Genomic DNA, 17,614 nt, shown 5'->3' on the forward strand with positions numbered 1-17,614 from the left:
CATTTCTTAGTTTGATAGTACAGGTCCCAATTCCTTTCACAGGATACATGGAGTTATCTCCAATAGTAACCTCTTCACTTGAGTGCCCGTTAAGTGTTTCAAACTGATTTCTGAATCCAGTTATATGCCTTGATGCTCCACTGTCTACGATCCATATTTCACAACATGGTATCAGAGCCAGCATATTAAGAGAATAAATTAGACAGCCATATTACTCATAAGCATTTATCGGAAGTAAATAACAAATCAATGCAGAGGCTATATACGCAGAGGATATATCCGACTAAGAAAATATTCAAAATGTCAAGTAATATGAGAGTGGAAGATAGACTCGAAGGAGCCTCCAACTTTGTTTCCTGGAAGATACGAATCATTGCCATTCTTGAAGAACTAGAATTAGAATCTTACATAGAAGAAAATCTAGACATGCCAAATGATGAACCAGAGAAATCTACCTGGAAAAGGCGTAATAATAAAGCAAAGAAAATAATTATTGACTCAGTCAAAGATCATATTCTTCCATCTATAGCCAGACTGCCTAAAGCATATGAAGTATTTGAAACCATTAAAAATACATATGAAGTTAACAATGCGAGCAGAATGTTAACCTTGAAACAACAACTTTTAAACATAAAGATGAATAAAGATGATACAATATCTACATACTTTTCAAGGATATCTGAAGTAAAAGACCAATTACAAACTATTGGAAATGAGGTAGATGATCAAGAAATCTCTCTCATAGCCCTAAGAGGATTACCAATTTCATGTGAATCCTACATTCAATGTATTAGCAGAACACCCCCCTTACCCAAATTTGAACAACTTAAGAATGAGTGCATTCAAGAGGAATCTCGACTAATCTCAAGAGGATTAGGGACAAATAAAGAAGGAGAAATCCAAGCACTTAATACAAATACCTTCAACAAAAAGAAAAAGTTCTCCAAACGGAAGAGAGGAAATAAAAACCATCAGAAAAGAGATATGTCTAAAATTCAGTGTTACAAATGCGACAAATATGGGCACACTCACAGGAATTGTCCAGAAAGGAAGAAAACACAAGCTACTCTAGCCGAAGTCAAAGGAGAAAACTCACTTTTCTTCTTAGCCCTATCAAGCGAAATAAATACAAACTGTATGCTCTGTTAATATATCACTCTTCAGATAATAACCGATTTACCATTAGTTAGATTCATGAGGGCTATATCTTAACACCTTCAAGGGAATAATTATAATAATAATATAATGCACAAGGTGGCGAACATGTAGGGTCGGCCCTATATACAAGTTTCATTTTAATTATTGCATCTTTATTATGACCAAGGCCGATAGGCCAATTAGTCATTCATGTGCTAGCTCGGCCCTAGAAGGAATCCGACCTAGCTACAAACTGTTAGTTTTTGGCAATCAGATTAGCAGTAATTAACAGAAAATAAGAATGCAAGGTAAAGTAAACACATAACAGCATAACACACAAGAACACAGAAGTACCCTGTGAAAACCTCCCTCTTGGAGGTGAAAAAACCAGCAAGAATATCTCATGTCCGATTAATAATAGGTGCAGAACCAGATTACAATTTTACCCTTCTAGGGCATAACACAAAGTAACTTATCTGATTTACAATTCCGATCAGATTTGATGGAATCGCCCCTAGCACAAGAATTCGATACCCTGTAGCAGATTTGGCAGCATGAGCAGGTTCGGCAGCCTTGGAACAACTTCGGAAGACCTAGAATGATATTCGCCCAGTTAGGAGAACAGTTCGTTGACTGAGAGGTCTAATTTGCTGCCTTAGAACAATGCAGAAGTAACTTGCAGATGACGATCGTTGTTACGTAGTTCGCACATAGCAGAGATAGAAATATTCGCTTGATAGATTGATGACTTGTGATCCTCAAGTCATCTCGCATATATATGAATTCAAGTCTACACTAAACCTTGGTCGGCCTTATTTAATTTTGGCGCCAAGTTACAATTAAATTCAAATGCCTTTCATATGATATTACAAGTTACATGAATAGGTCTTGACCTATTTTGTGTTTACAAGTTACACATATGTAATTCGCCCAAATAGGGCCTGCCGTAATTCAAGTTACATAATATCCCAAATAGGCCCATACACAATAAATTTTAAGGCCGAAGGCCACATCAAAATTTACCAAGCTAGGTCGGCCTAATCAAGGGATACGACCTAGCTACATTTTCAACACAAACATCAACAAAAACATCCCCAAAACAACTAAAAACAAAAAGAGAACTCATTTTGACATTTTCTAATTTGTGAAGAAGAAGAGAAATAGAAGCAACGGTGAGAAAGAGAAAACAACAATGAAAAGAAGGCAATTGAGCATCAAATCTACGTCATTTCAGATAATTTAACCATGTATTATTCAATTGTTCAAATTCCTTTGCATTTTGTTTTTAAATTCCAAAACACTTGGAAAGGATTTTTTTGTTTATTTTTTGTATATATTTGCACTTACAGTTGTGTTTTAAATATTTAAGAAAAAGAAACAATGAGCAATGGTGGGACTAGTGAGAATGAAGAGATTGAAGTTCAAATGGATTAAAAAAGTAGAATTTGTAGAAGAATGGCTGCACTAGGGGTTCTACTGGGAGTGGTAGCGCAAGTTTAAGTAATCCATTTGAATGTGTAATGTCCCCAATTTTTCATTTTCTCTAGCAAGCTTTAGTAGCTGACATTCTGGGTTCACGTCAGCTTGTTCAGATGAGTAATTTGATGTTTCCAATGAGCTCAGTTGGTTTACTGGAGTTATACGCCACTTTCCGAAGTGATTTCTCGCCTCTGGATTGGTCTCCAAGAATCTTGGAGAAGCCGTCTATTTTTATTAAGTCACCCGACCGGCCTCGTTTGCTATTATTCGTCATCAGGATCACTCTAGTGCCATCAGAACTTGATTTTGATGTGTTATGTCAAGTTTTCGCAAATTTGGTGCATTAATGAGTTATTTTCATTATTTTACTAAGGTTGCTTAAATTTAATTAAAATATTTAATTCCAACCTTAGTGTTATAGCTCGTTGGAACCAAGGTGAAAGGTTTTAAACCTTGGGCGCATAAAACAATGACCTTAAGTGTCAAAATATTGTTATATTATTGAAAGAGGCATTTTCAGAGGAAAAAAGGGAGTTTAAATTAATAAAGTGACTATTAAATTAAAGTACATTTATTTATAAAGTCACTTTATTTTTAAAAGGTTCATTTTATTCACTTAAGTGAGAAGTGATATTTTCAAAGGAAGTTATTTATCCCACATTATTGGTGCATTAGGATTGGAGCCCAAATGAAGTCTTAAATAAGGGCATTTAATGCTAGAAAAGACATCTTGAAAATTGTGTTCTTGCAATTTGTGAAACTGAGTTTCTAGAGAAATCTGGAAATCTTCTTGGCTTTTGGGGACGTACACCCTCACTGGAAACATTTCCCACATTTGTGGAAGACCAAATCTAGGAAATCTTTCAATTTAAATTGCAGATCTGTTTTAAAAAAGGAGATGGCAATGGTCGACGGACACCTCAAACATGAAGGAATCACAGTGATTGTATCTTGGTAAGAGTTTATTTCTTAACAGCTTAAGGTTTGCATTTACAGTCAAATTTCATATTATATTCAGCAAGAAGAAAGTCGCAGGGTTGGGAGGAACAAATTCTTGGAATGCAGAGGCACTAGGTCTGGAAACTTGGCTGGGTGTAGCAGAAGGGAAACAGCATTTTTTCCATCTCCCACAACACTGTCTGTGCTAAGATTTATATATATCGATTAAAATTCCTGAAGATTGCTAGTCGTTAGTTAGAGTTGGTCGAATTGATAGGTGTTGGGCGTGAGAAGTGGGAACTAGGCAGAGGTGTTAGGAGTTGGGCGTATTTCATAGTTGTTGGGCGCTCATAGTCTTCTTTTGTTGGGCATGAACTGTAATATTTGTTGTGCATGTATAATGCATCAGGACTGACATGATTGACACCTTTGATTGGGTGTGTTCTCTCAAACATAGACAGCCATAATACATTTACCTGCTGGTCGAATATAAACTCTTGTGCGTGGCCTTCGAATACATTGTATATGTGCTAGGCATGTGAAGGGAATAGGAGGTAGCGGGTCTATTTGGAGTCTCTTCAATTAGTGGCGTGGAATTCAAGTGCCTACAGCTGTTGTGGTGTGAATGGAGATTGTTGTTGGGACGTGTTGATGTGTGTTTTATGCACATAACATTTCAGAATAAAATACCAAAGTAATTTTCCCTCTCTTGAACAAAATCACCTCAGACACTAAGGGTAAGATCAACTAAAATGATTCCAAGGTTTCTACATGTTAGGTCTTGACGAGTGGGTAACTCAATGGTCGATGTGAATTGTTGTGCTCACCTGGGGACTTACGCAAATGTTAGGATTATCTTCTTCGATCATGAAATATGCTAAATAGGTGTGCTGACAACTTAGGATTTAGCAATGTAGCTCTGGACTTAATTCTTACTTTAAAAAAATGGGCAAAAGGAATAGGGTTCAGGGAGTCTATTCTAGGCCTAAGAATGTAGGAAATGATGAACAAATTTAGTGGAATCAAACTAGGCAAGGTCTCACTAACAAGTATTGACACAGGCTTAGTGCAATCGTCTAAGGTATACTCAAGGATTTTCAGGCTATTACCATCAAACGTTGACACCATCCAAGTTGATGTTTGTCAAGGGACGCGTAATAGTTGAAGTTAAGCTTACTCAAATTTCCAGTCGACCACACAAAGCGCACTTACCAGCAGCAAGAGGCTAGTGGTATGGATTAAGGATTCCACACAAATATATTCAACAAATCTTTCATTCAATCTAACAAACATGAAAATAAATTCTAATCTAACTTGGAGGAATTGAGAACCATGAATGAAAAGACAACATTTGAAGAGCAAAATCGCCAACAATTGAACAATGATTTAGATTCAAATAGCTGCAGCATATACCAACAATTCTACAAAAACTCTCTTACAAATGAGAGACAAGGAGGTATATATAGAGTCTCTTACAAAAATGGATGGTCAAGATTGATACAAGATCAATGGCCAAGATCATGCCAACAAAACCCTAGAATTGCCCTAATTAGGGTTTACATCAAAATGGCGCCACCAACATATGGCCCAATAAAAAGATACCTAGTTATCAAATAGGGAATCTTCTAGAAGATTCCTCCTTGCATCTCTCTCTCTCCTAGCATACTCCAAGAATCTAGCCAATATAGAATCTAACTCCTCCATGGAAATGCTAAGCAAGGTATCTTGCTGAAAATCAATCACGTCCAGTGAATTCGAGCAAACGTCCAAAGTGTCCTCCCAATTTGGCATGAACTTCTGCGAACTATGAACATGAATCAACAAAGAGACCAAATCATCCATCTGACTCTTCTTCAAAGAGTCCAACTAACAAAAATACATAAGTTTCATCTTGTCTCTTAATTCGGCTAAATGTAAACCACTAGCATCACTAACATCAACACCCAATAACTCCTCAATTGAGGCAAGGATCTTCGTCTGAATGTCCTAAATCAATCCTTCCATCTTCGTACAACTCAACCGGGCGTTCTCATAAGTTGATTTCTTCACAGCCAATGAACAATACCAGCCATGAAAATCATACATGTCTCCACTGTGCACAATGTTCTCGCTGATCAACGTGGACTTAGGAATCTTCTTCAAAGCTCTGAGGCGTGGAATAGTCTTCTCCTAAATATGCCGGAATTCTTCCCAAACTCCCTCCAAATACTGGATTCTAAACATGAGCCCTGTTGTCCTATCATATGCCTGAACAAACTGAGTAAGGAAATCATCTGTTGTTTTCTTGCACTCTCAATCCACTTTTCCACCTCCGAGAGTGTATCTCTTGCTGCCTCATAGTGTGAATGCAGTCCATGATCAACTGCAATAGGGGAAATAAGGGTGGGATTCTCACGCCTTATCCCCGCAATATACTCTCTAAGTCTGATATTCTCTTCTTTGTACTTCTCCTTCTCTTCAATTTCTCTATCTAACCTTGCGCTGATCCCCTTTAGGTTATCACCAAGGGCAACTGAAGTAATCTGGAAATCCATAGGACTAGTAATGTCCGTTGTCACACCTCAAATAGGAACAGCCACCTGCGCAATCCGCATTCCTATCTCATCTCTAGCTATGTGCGACAGAATCTCAACTCTTTTGGGTTCTTTCTCCTTATTGCTCCTAGCTAAGTAGTCATCAATGTTATCAATAGGCTATACCTATATCATTTTCTTACTCTTTTCCATACTTCTCATCAGCCAATCAAGAATAGCGGCCATCTCCATACCATCATCGAGACACATATCTCGATCAAGTCCTCTCAATGGCGAGATAACATTGTCATCATCATCAGGATTACTCTTGGTCAAATCATATATCTCGTTTCCCAAACTAACCTCCAAAAGGACAGTAGGGGATCCCGGTTGATCATCATTCTCATTTGGTGGAGCAGATGTCGCTATGGCATGTAACTCCTGAATATTCTCTAGCAGTATCACTATTTTGGAACATTCCTGGGTTTCCTTATCCTGTTCTGTTATTTCAATTTCCTTAATTGATGAGACACTGAGAGGTGGTGAAGGAATGATAGTCTTTTGATTCTTCTTCTTGACCTCCTCAATCTTCTTCCCTCTTGCCTTGACTCCTCGTGCTGTGTTTTTCCTTCTCTTGGGAGCTTGACTCTCTTCATCTGCCTAAATCTTGACATCACTGATAGTCCTTTGATCATCTTCGAAAGTAGATTCTTTTGGCTTGATCTTTTCATAAGTGAAGGAAACACACATATCAACTAACTTATTCATCTTAATATCTACCCACGTATAGGAGAAACTCAAGACCTCTCTCATCAATACATTCACATCAATGTCTTCTGATTCTGACCAATTAGGCAATTAGATTGTCTTCTTCATTTCATTTCATACTGTGGATGCGTATGATCCCTGTCATCTAACACCTGATCAAGAATGAGGAAAAATCCACACTTCCTCATGAAATCCACTGACATTCTGGACCACATTCGTCTCTTCACTGCCTGCTTGTCCATCAGGTTGGCCCAATAATCTTCTATGTCTACCTTGTGGATGAACTTCTCTCCCCTGATCCTTCCGAATTTCTTATCTGGATCAAATCTTTCTCTTTTCTTGAAGGTTGCAAATCGATAGAATGCAAGCTCCTCACTCGTAGTGCTAGCGGCTAAGACAGACTGGTAAACCTCCAACGTCTTCCCAACTGAAATAGGGAATGTCATGCCTGTCCTATGCTTCTCTCTTTGAATGGAATCAAACTCTAGAAGCTGTCTCACCACTTCCAACAAGATCATTCTGTCGAACGGATACATAGGAAGCTTGTAGGGTTCAGATTGAAACCCATGAATCCTAAGGTACGTGGAAGTGGGAAACTGAATATACCACGATCCATATTTCTCTATTAGCTCTGTTGCCTCCTTGGACAATCTTCTGTGGATTCCGCCTTGTAGCATCCGCGTGATGTACATGGTGAATGCGTCATTCACTCTCTTATAGTCTTCAATTCTATACATGTTCAGCTAGGGATAACACGCATGACTCCTGAATTGTCCTTGCCCATTCCCGACTTCACCTTTGCATATAAATCCTTTGTATGAAACAAACCGTGCAAGCAAGTATACCAAGTAGGAAGTCATGGCGAAAGACTTGGACTTCTCTACATTCCTCCGCTGAAAGTCCAGATTGTCACTTATGATTCTATACCAATTTATCAATGTCCCTCTAAGACAATTCTGGATGAAGTAGAACATCCATCCATCGAATATTGCACCCTGTGGCGTCCCCATCACTCTGTTGAGCACGAATACTAAATCACTATATTCCTCTTTGAAGTCTGTGCACACGAGTGTCTTAGGAGCCTTGGAATGATGAAGTCGAGGCTCAATCATCCACTCTTTGTTTATTATACTCTTACACGCATCCATCTTCTTCATCTACCGCTCTTCATATTCATCCTTAGTTGCATTCTTCATATCTGCTCCGCGTGGAATTCCAAACACCTCAGCAATCGCATCCTTAGCAAGGTAGGCAATGACAACGCCCTTAGGAACCTTGATCATTCGCGAGCGAGGATCACTCCAGGATAAGCTCACTGCATTGTATGGACTATGGAAATCCAACGGCTTGAAAAATACCACTCTTCATAATGTTTACATACGTTGGGGAAGGAATCCGATTTCCAACTCCGAACATCCGCTGTCGCATCAGGTTCAATATCAGAAAAAGCATGTTTGTATCCATAATCTCCTTCCATCTGGATGACATCTTGGATTTTGGATAGATTCCAGTCTCCAATATCTTTTGTTGTTCTCTTCTTTCCTTAAATCCGAACTTCGACATCGCACCTGTACGAAGCTTGAAGTTAAAACTTAGGAAAAATATAATATTCTTAATAGAATTCCTGACTTCCTAATGATTTAGGCTAATTAGAGCATGAAGTCAGGAAAATAGTCCACACTCTAGGTAGATCTTAACAATTTAAACACAAAATGTGACAAGAATAGGGTATGAAACCCTCATGAAATCAACACCTCCTTATACTTAGAAATTTTGTACAAATCATAGTGCAAAGGAGTATACCGGATTAAGAGTGACTAGGGAAAGGTGCGAAAGGTTGTGTTTTCACAAATTTATGTCTGAAAACACATTCCGCAGTCAACAATGGAGGTCAAAAATCTGAAGACAACCTGCAACTATATGAATTAGCCTCTCAAAACATGTTGCAATCATCCAAAACTATGCACCAACTTGATAAAAATCAGTCTTGATGATGAAAATAACCAATCTTGGGGGCATACGTATGGCTAGTAAAAGATAAATATCTGAGGACAAGCAGCCAATAACACAGTTGCAGACCTGAGACAGCCCTCCAATGGTTTGAAAATGATCCCAAAATGCCTCCAAAATGTCTCCAAATACAAATCGCTAAAGTTGCAGCTGGCTGGGCAATAAAAGTTAAGTCTGAAAAATGAATGTACAGCCAACAATGGAGGTCAAACCAGCTAAAGCAATGGTGTTAAAACTCAGATCTGAGGCAATGAAAGCAAGTAGGGAACAATGGTGGCATCAAACATGCATGGAATCCACCAAAATATGCTCCAAAGTTCCAAACACTTGCCAAATAAAAATCAAACTTTCCCAACTATGGCGCCATCCTCCACAAATCTGAAAATGATCTTCAATGCACACCAATCTGCCAACAATGATCTGAAAATGGTCTGAGAACAGCAACCAACCAAGCGATATCAAGGAAAATCACCTTTGTTTGGGGATGAAACCCCAAACACAAAAATCGTGGCGGGGGTGGTGGGGGGGGAGTTCAATGGCATCAAACCAATCTGATAACAGCAGTAAAAATAGCAGCCCCAAGGAAAATCGTCAACTTAGAGGTAGGAGCCCTCTAAAATGATCAAAGTTGCCAAATGGAAAAAATCGCTAACTCCCCAAAAAATCGAAAATCTGAAGTCAATGGAGTCAACAAGCTTCAATGGCAGCAATGGAGTGGATTGTCCAGCTGGCTGGAATGGAGGAAGAAATAAGTCTTCAATCTAACACTTCACTTGAACACTTGCTCCAAAATCGCCAACTATGGAGAAAATCGCCCTTGCATGGAATCCACCTGGCAAACTTAATAATAAAATAATGCTGGACTCCTCCCTTTAAACTTACTTTCATCACCAATTTTCACCACACAAGCAATGTGGGATAAAACACGTGTTCTTATACTTGCTTGGGTGAAACTAATTTGCTTCTAGAAGGTTGAAAACATTAAATGCTCATTGCAAATCATTTATTAATTGCTTTGATCTTTTAAATAATCATTGCCTTTTATTAAAGACAATTAAAATGAGGCTCATTTATTAATATATTTCAATTTAAATCCAAAATGGGCCAATTGGGGAAAATCGATCCTAGTAAGGATTAAAAAATCCTCACAAAATCACTTTAAAAATCGTCAAATATCCCCTTAGGGAAAAATCGATCCCAGTCTGGATGAAATTCCGGACTCAAAAATTATCAAATGTGCACAAAATGGGGCTAGGGGAAAATCGAGATGAGTGTGGAGTGAAAAACTCCACTTAAAATTAAGTCATCACCCAGAAATACCCCACTAGTGGAAAAACGACCTCAGTCTGGATGAAAATCCAAACTCAAAATCATGAAATGCATTCTCAGTGGAAAATCGCTATGAGTCTAGATGAAAATCCACACAAAAATCCTCAAAAACTTGTCACAAAGACCTGGTGGAAAATCGACCCAGGTGTGGAATGAATGCAAACGTCATCCACAACCTATCCATACCTCCCTGGTGGAAAATCGTGGGTAGTCAGGATAAATCTTGACACTTAGTCAAATTTTAATGCTTCCAGGGGAAAAACGACCTTAGTATGGATTCACAGTGGTGGAAAAATGAGGCAAGTATGGATTTCAGGGGAAATCCATGTCCAGTCCAGATTTTGAGTGGGGAAAACCATGGGTAGTCAAGAATATGAGGGGAAAAGCACCTCTATCATGAAATTTTGACCTTTTAACCCTTAGAATATGGATTTTACTTCGGAAAATGATGATTTTTCCACTCAAAATCATTCAGAAACTTCAAAACTTAATAAGACTCAACTGGACTTAGGCAAATTCATCAGAAATTGGAATGTAACACAAGGGAATCTATCGGGACAAGGTGCGAAATCAACTTGAATAATTCTCTAGGAGCAAGAAAAGAGCTCCAAAAGGTTTGAAAACACCTTAGAACTTAAAATCACCAACGAGGACATTTAAAAACAAGTTAACGCTCCAAAAGGGTCAACATTTAGACAAAACTAGGATCATTAAAATCTCAATTTACGCACTTGATCCTATAATCTCAAAAACCCTAAACGGCACTAGGCATGATCAAAACTCCGAGACCCGGGAACGGGAAACACAAAATTGCCCACTAATTAGCCAAAACCCTAACCTAACAACGCAGGAAGCAGGAAAAGAGGGGGTCCCGTTAGCAATGGGGTGATGTGTGAAATGGTCACAACAGGACGTAAGGTCTCAAGGAGATTCTCAGCAAACTACTTTATTCCAGGTTCCTAGCTACTACACTTGCCACTATAACTATTATTGAATTTTGAATTTATGATCAATATTGTGCTCTAGGGAGAAAGAACTGTAATAGTGTTTGGGTAAATGCTGGAAATTTGAAACAATAGCATTTGCTTACTGTTAGTTCTGATATGAATTATTATCAATTGAAATGGGATGTAAACAATGTTCATCAGTTAGTTGTTGATTGTAAAATTATTGCCAATGAGCTTGTGAATAAATGGATGCACAAAGAACAGTTTAAACGCAACAAGGACAACTAAACCACAGGAAATCTGCAGTAAAAGGGAAAAAAAATCAGACCTCCATTGACAGCCTGCCAATTGTTTGACGAAATGCTAAACCAAGTAAACTGTGTTATTTAGTACAGAAGGACAGGGAAACACAGAATGCCCTTCTGAACTCCTAAAAACTATGTAAAAGGCCCCATTTAACCCCAACAAACCTCTCTTACAATTTGCACCATGATAGACTTGGGACTTCAATTTTGATGCAAACCTATAGAGGCAGATGTTGATTAGGGACAGCTAAATATTTTCTATGTTTTTGTCAACTTGTGGATAAAACTTGCAACCTTCAGGTATTTTGTTGTAATTCTATATAATATATATGCACATTGACAATAAAACTATTAAAGTTTGTTAATTTGTTTGTCAATTCTAATGTGAAATCTCAATTCAAGTCTAATGTTAAGCATTAAGGTTCTATAATGCCTATGATGAATGCTTTATCAATGTTATCATATGAATATTTGAAATTCCTTATACTTTTAAAATTTCCTTATTTTTTAATCACCCCCTAAAAAATGGCAAAACAAAAAAACACTACACCGAAAACATGTCCCCTCGTCCCATGTCATCCTCATCCTGGAAACAGATGGGCAAAATGAAATCATGAGCAGCTTGTTAGGAAATTTACTAAGGTAAACTACACCAAAAACATGTCCCCTCGGCCCATGTCATCCTCATCCTGGAAACAGATGGGCAAAATGAAATTATGAGCAGCTTATTAGGAAATTTACTAAGGTGCGTAGTAGGAGATAAACGAAAACAGTTGAATCTAGAGTTGCCTCAAGATGAACTATCTACAATAATTTTGTGAACAAAAGGGGCAGATTATGCTCCATTTCATATTGTGTATAGAAAGAGCCTAAGCGAGTTATAGATCTTGTTATTTGCTATCTAAAGAAAGAAAGAGTGATGATGAGGAGGCCTTTGTTGAACAGAGACAACAACTTCATTGGACAATTGAAGAACAATTTAAAAGGACTAGCCAAAATATAAATTGGATACACAAACTACAAGGAGGTTCAAGACCTTCAAAGAAGAGGATTGGGTTATGGTGCATTTAAGGAAAGTACAATTTCCTAAGGGTAATATAAAAGCTGAGATATAAAAAGATAGGACCTTGAGGGATTTTTCAAAAAAAATCAATGTATCCATATGAAATTGAATTACCAGATGGACTAGACATTTCACCAAACTTTAATATTTGTGATTTATTCCTATTATGAAAATGACAAGGTATACAAACAAGAAGATGAAGCAATCAAATGGCAGCAGCAAAAAGAGCACACCCATGGAAATTGTGAAGATCTTCAACATAAAATGTTTCACCTTAAAAAACATTTTCTCAAACAATATTTATTTATTGGAAAAGAACATCTAAAGAAGCAAGTACATGAATATCAAAAAATTATTAACCTAAACAATCACACACAACTTTTCCAACCCAAGAAGGATGATGGTATGGTGTAGGACCTTGGATAATAAATTTAGAAAATAATTAAAGGGCCTAAGGAGAATTTTTTAATTTCAGGGTCAATTTGAATAGAAGGGTAGATAGAAATTTAAGGCAAACCTTTGACCAAGTTTCATATTGACATCTCATGTCACCTAGTGAAATTCTCGTAGAGCTGGGATTTATCATGCACATCAGGAGAGATCTATTCTTCTACCCTGGCCAAAACTCTAAACCCTTTGGCTCTAATTGCTTTAAGTTCTAATCCATCATTGACTTGTCAATGCTCATTCCCAATCACTTAAGTTTTTTATACTATCGAAGTGGCAAGCCCCTTTTCCTAGCGCAACCACCTATCAACAATTGATCACATGCCCTAATATTCCTAAGTCATCCCATTAGGCACCCTAGAGGTGGTCCCCATTTGTCCTCATGGCACCTTATCGTACATTCGCAACACTCCAAAGAGTTGGCCCGATTGCGACCATGATGGTGCGTTTTTGTGATGCGTGTCTCTTTGTCAAAGGCGAGCCCCCCCCCCAACATTCCTTTTTTCTTTGGCCAGAGGAGGTGGTCCCCACTTATCCACATGGCTCCTTATCGCACGTTCACAAGACTCTAAATGACTAGCCCACTTTGGGCTGCAATGGTGCGCAACCACAACACGTGGCGTGAGCCCACCAACGTGTCCAAGCTTATTCAAGCGAGGCTTCTGATAGTGTGGCCCATGTGGTGCCATTTTGCATGATTGCAGAAGGCAAGAGGCCAAGCCCAACAACTTTCACAATAGCACAATAGGCCGACACATGTCCATCTTGCTCAAAGGAGATTGTCTGCTCTATGGGCCTTGACCGATGAAGTGTAAAGTTTTACTTCTTCGTGGTAGGTACAAATTGGTCAATAGCTTTCAATGTGTTATTCAAATTTAGATAAACATTGTGCCCACCATTGATCTTTGACACCAAATTCAAATTGACATTTCACATTCAAATTTGAAGAATGGCTACCTCTAAGCCTTTGTTCATAGGAATAAGCCTGATAATGTGACTATGAAGCGCAGTGATCACCATTAAGATCTAACAACCATTCCAACCACCATTTCCCGGAACCCTTGGAGTTGCAGACATCTTGAATGCCCCTAATGTGGATTTGAAAAAAGAGATGAGGTCCATGCTCGTTCAAAGCTTGCAAACATCTTTGTTGCCTCGAACCCTCCAAGATCGTGATTTTGTGGGTGATCCTCCTCTGCCCTACACTCTAATTCAAATATCTTCAATGCCAAAGCATTTTTCCTTTGAGAGACATGTCCTATCTAGCCTCTTCAATCATCCAAGATTAGATTCAATGGGGCTCCTGCCAGATTTGCCAGAGGGCACATGGAACTAAGGTTTTTGGTTCTCGGCATGCCTTTGCTCTTCCTACTTCCAGTAGATGATAAATAGGCTGTTAAGCCTCATTGTAAAGGATTGGTTCTTCTTAGTTTCTCTGGCAGACAATGTATTCTTATACATTCTGCAACTCTAAACAAGCTTGTGCCTCTGTATAAATAAAATGATCATTTGACCTCTTCTCTCCTTTAAATATGCTATGTAAATTATTCTAACCTTCGTGTCTGATTCTACATTTGCTATTTTCTATGTCTATATGTTGTGTTAATTACATCTGCAAGTGTTGGCTATGAATATCATCTTTCCTGCCAAAGCCCTACCAAGCCCTAACCTCCATATATACCCCTAGAAGTTAGTGGAATAGAGGACCGTGTGATTTCAGATTGTTTCATTGATGCATTGTGATGTTTTAAGCATGAAGCTAAACACCTAATCTTGATGCATCACCTCCCCTTTCATTTTTTGCATTCTCTCTCTTTCTCTTTTCCCTTGCAAGTGCATAGAATAGGATGAGAGTAGGGTTTCTAAGTGTTGGGTTGGACTAATACTCTGCATCTAGATTAGAAAGGAAGCCAACCTTCTCCAGAAATACAACCTCACTTGTAAAGGTCCCACACTTTGAGGTTGTTTCCATTGTGTCATAGGAATGCTGAACCAGGCTCCAGCCGGGGTACAATTTTATGTGACAACAGTTCCCAAATCTGATTTGTCTTTATTAGTGTCCAAATAATGACTGTAGATGATATGATAAGAAAGTATATGGGGGTGTTCATAGGTTTTTGTGTCAATGAATGAATAAGGAAGCTTAGGAGCGGTAGTAGGTAGAAAAAAGACAAATATAATTTGTTAGGAAGGTTGGAGAATATGATAGGAAATGCTATTATGTTTGTTCCTTCGTAAAATTTGTATAAAAGAAAAATATGCAATGAATTTTCCAACAGCAACCTCACTGTTTGAGATTATCTTTCTCCCAACTTGGTTCCCCTGTAATTCCAAATGATATCAGCATTTTCTTTTAGTTTTTAGAAGTGCTCTGTATGCAGATTATAAAGGTTTACAAAATTGTCACCCAATCATAGGGCCATTAAAAATCCAAAGCTTTTTCAATGGGCCACCATTAACGCATCTCTATTAGTTATATATTCCAAACTATGGTAGATCGAGAACAGTTTAAACTTTAAACCACATTTTTTATGTATGTTGGAAGTAAGCCATGTAACTGGTGTCCAAGCAATTCTGATGAATGCCGACAACACCATGTAATTTTAATTGTTTTCTTGTTTATTTCTTACTATATATCTACTTATATATTTCCTTTTTATATTTTCATATATAACATTTTTAGATCTGTTTGATATGTAGCATATTTATTTAAGAACTTTTTAATTCTTATTTTATATACCGTTTCAAGTTTTTTATATAATATCTATTTTTTCGCTTATTTTATTATCTTGTTCTTTATTGGTTGTGCTCATCTATTATTTTCAAGTTTCATTATTATATGTTATTTATTAGTATTTTTTAATATTAAGTAATTTTCTTTTAGTATTAATATTTCTTTTCTTTTTCTCTTTTGAAAGACAACGGATTTTTTTTGTCTTTCTTTTTTTTATTTGGTATCCCTGCTTTGGACCTTGTGTCACCTCTCCTCCCCTCTTCTTTTTAGTTCAGGTCTGATCTACAACTTGTCACTTTATGTTTCTTATTTCTGTATTATTATGAGAATGATGGATCACAGAGTGTGATTCAAAACCTTGATACAAAAATTAACACGTAATCTAATCTAGAAACTTAACATTTATTACAATTATGAATTCTGAAAATCTGATATCATTAATTAACACCCTCTTCTTTCCAAAAACTATTGAATAATTTGAAACTATGAAAACGCATAGATTTGAAGCTTTCCATGTTGAATCAATGGACTGGTCTGAAGCAGATTTTGATTTTTCTTTATTTTGAATTTTATCTTACAGTCTTACTTCAAGAAATTTATCTGGAAAAAGATTTGCATTAGCCCAGATAGATCGGGGTAAGTATCTGCATTCATTGCGTTAAGCCTAAATATGTTGAAAATGCTATTAAAATACAATTCATAGATATATATTTTTATAAATTCCGAATTTTTTCCGGAGTTTTGAACCCGGACCAAGTCAAAAATCAGCACTCGTCAACTATGATTCAGTAAGACACTCAAATTTAAAAATCCATAGAAAGAAACTTACCCCGCTGGCAATAATGACTCCAGCCACAACAGGCACAAGCGTGGCATAGGTAACCCACGCCTCTCGTTTAAACGATATAAAATAAGCAAAAAGCGCCGTAAAAAACGGTGTGGTTGCTCCAACTGCCTGATTAAACGAAACCGGCAAAAACCTGAGCGAAATGTTCCCGCCCACCACGGAGACCGAAAAAATCACACTCAGCGCAAAAACTTTCAGAAACTGATGCCGCGATTGAATTCTCTGCATCGGCGCCATCTTTAACCACGCAATTCCAATATAACTCAGCAACGCACAGGCCGTCATGTGACACATAGTCAAAAATATAGGGTATTTGAAGCCATAGTTGCTCAGAAGATATTTATTTAGGAGTAAAACCCCTATGTTGGAAGAATACCAGAATATTACTAATGCTATGGTAAAAATTGTGTCTTTTGTGAATGCAAGCTTAGATTCCATTGTGAAATTCTCAGAGCAGCTTCAACTGGAGACTCCGCTGAGTGGCTGCAAATTCAATTGCAAATGTAGCATGCGAAGAGTCGGACCTTGTACCTCCTGTTGTACGTTTTCCGGGTCGCTCTAACATAACGTTCCTCAGAGCGGCTAGCTGTAGAAATATTTTCGAAAAGTACTGCATAATGACTGTACGGATTGAACAAGACATAGTTGAAGTTGATAATTTTGTTGTGTTTGCGTTGGATTTGCAAGGTAATTTTGTTGTGTTTTCGTTGGATTTGCAAGCTTAACTGAGTTTCTTATGAAAATAGTGTTGTGATCTCCGGAGAAAGAGTACAGAAGAATCTCACAAAATGAAATTTTAAAAAACTTTCTGGTGACAATTTTAAGACATTTTAAAAACAATTTGAAGGCTTCTAAAGACAATTGTGGAAAACTCTAGATGGAATGGTTTTGTTTAGCAATTCAATAAACATAGGCCCAAGGATCAATAAGTGCCCTTTTCAAATCTTTTCCCACGCTCTTGAATTTCAAAATTTTATATATTGAGGAACAACATTTTTATTTCGAGGTATTATATATTTAAAGTTTAATTCTTCATTTTGGTAATAGATTGTAGAATGTGATTCAAAATGTGATGTTTAAAAAAAATACAATTAAA

At 37.5% G+C, this 17,614-nt stretch overlaps 1 protein-coding gene across 3 annotated transcripts in view; it reads right to left on the reverse strand.

Annotated features, from left to right (window-relative positions):
* Positions 1 to 17,273, reverse strand: part of LOC131048405 (probable sugar phosphate/phosphate translocator At3g11320) — a 79,942-nt gene extending 62,669 nt beyond the window's left edge. For 2 of the 3 annotated variants that reach the window (XR_009106413.2, XM_057982361.2), the window contains exon 1: positions 16,501 to 17,273. Coding sequence is in view for 2 of the 3 variants with exons in the window: in XM_057982361.2 (XP_057838344.2) it covers positions 16,501 to 16,956 (456 nt within the window). In the remaining variant the exon portion in view is untranslated. The remainder of the gene's footprint in view (positions 1 to 16,500) is intronic. The other variant, XM_057982358.2, reaches the window with a different exon arrangement.
* Between the last annotated feature and the right edge of the window lie 341 nt (positions 17,274 to 17,614).

This window comes from Cryptomeria japonica, chromosome 8 (genome assembly GCF_030272615.1).
Source record: "Cryptomeria japonica chromosome 8, Sugi_1.0, whole genome shotgun sequence".
Taxonomy (NCBI): domain Eukaryota; kingdom Viridiplantae; phylum Streptophyta; class Pinopsida; order Cupressales; family Cupressaceae; genus Cryptomeria; species Cryptomeria japonica.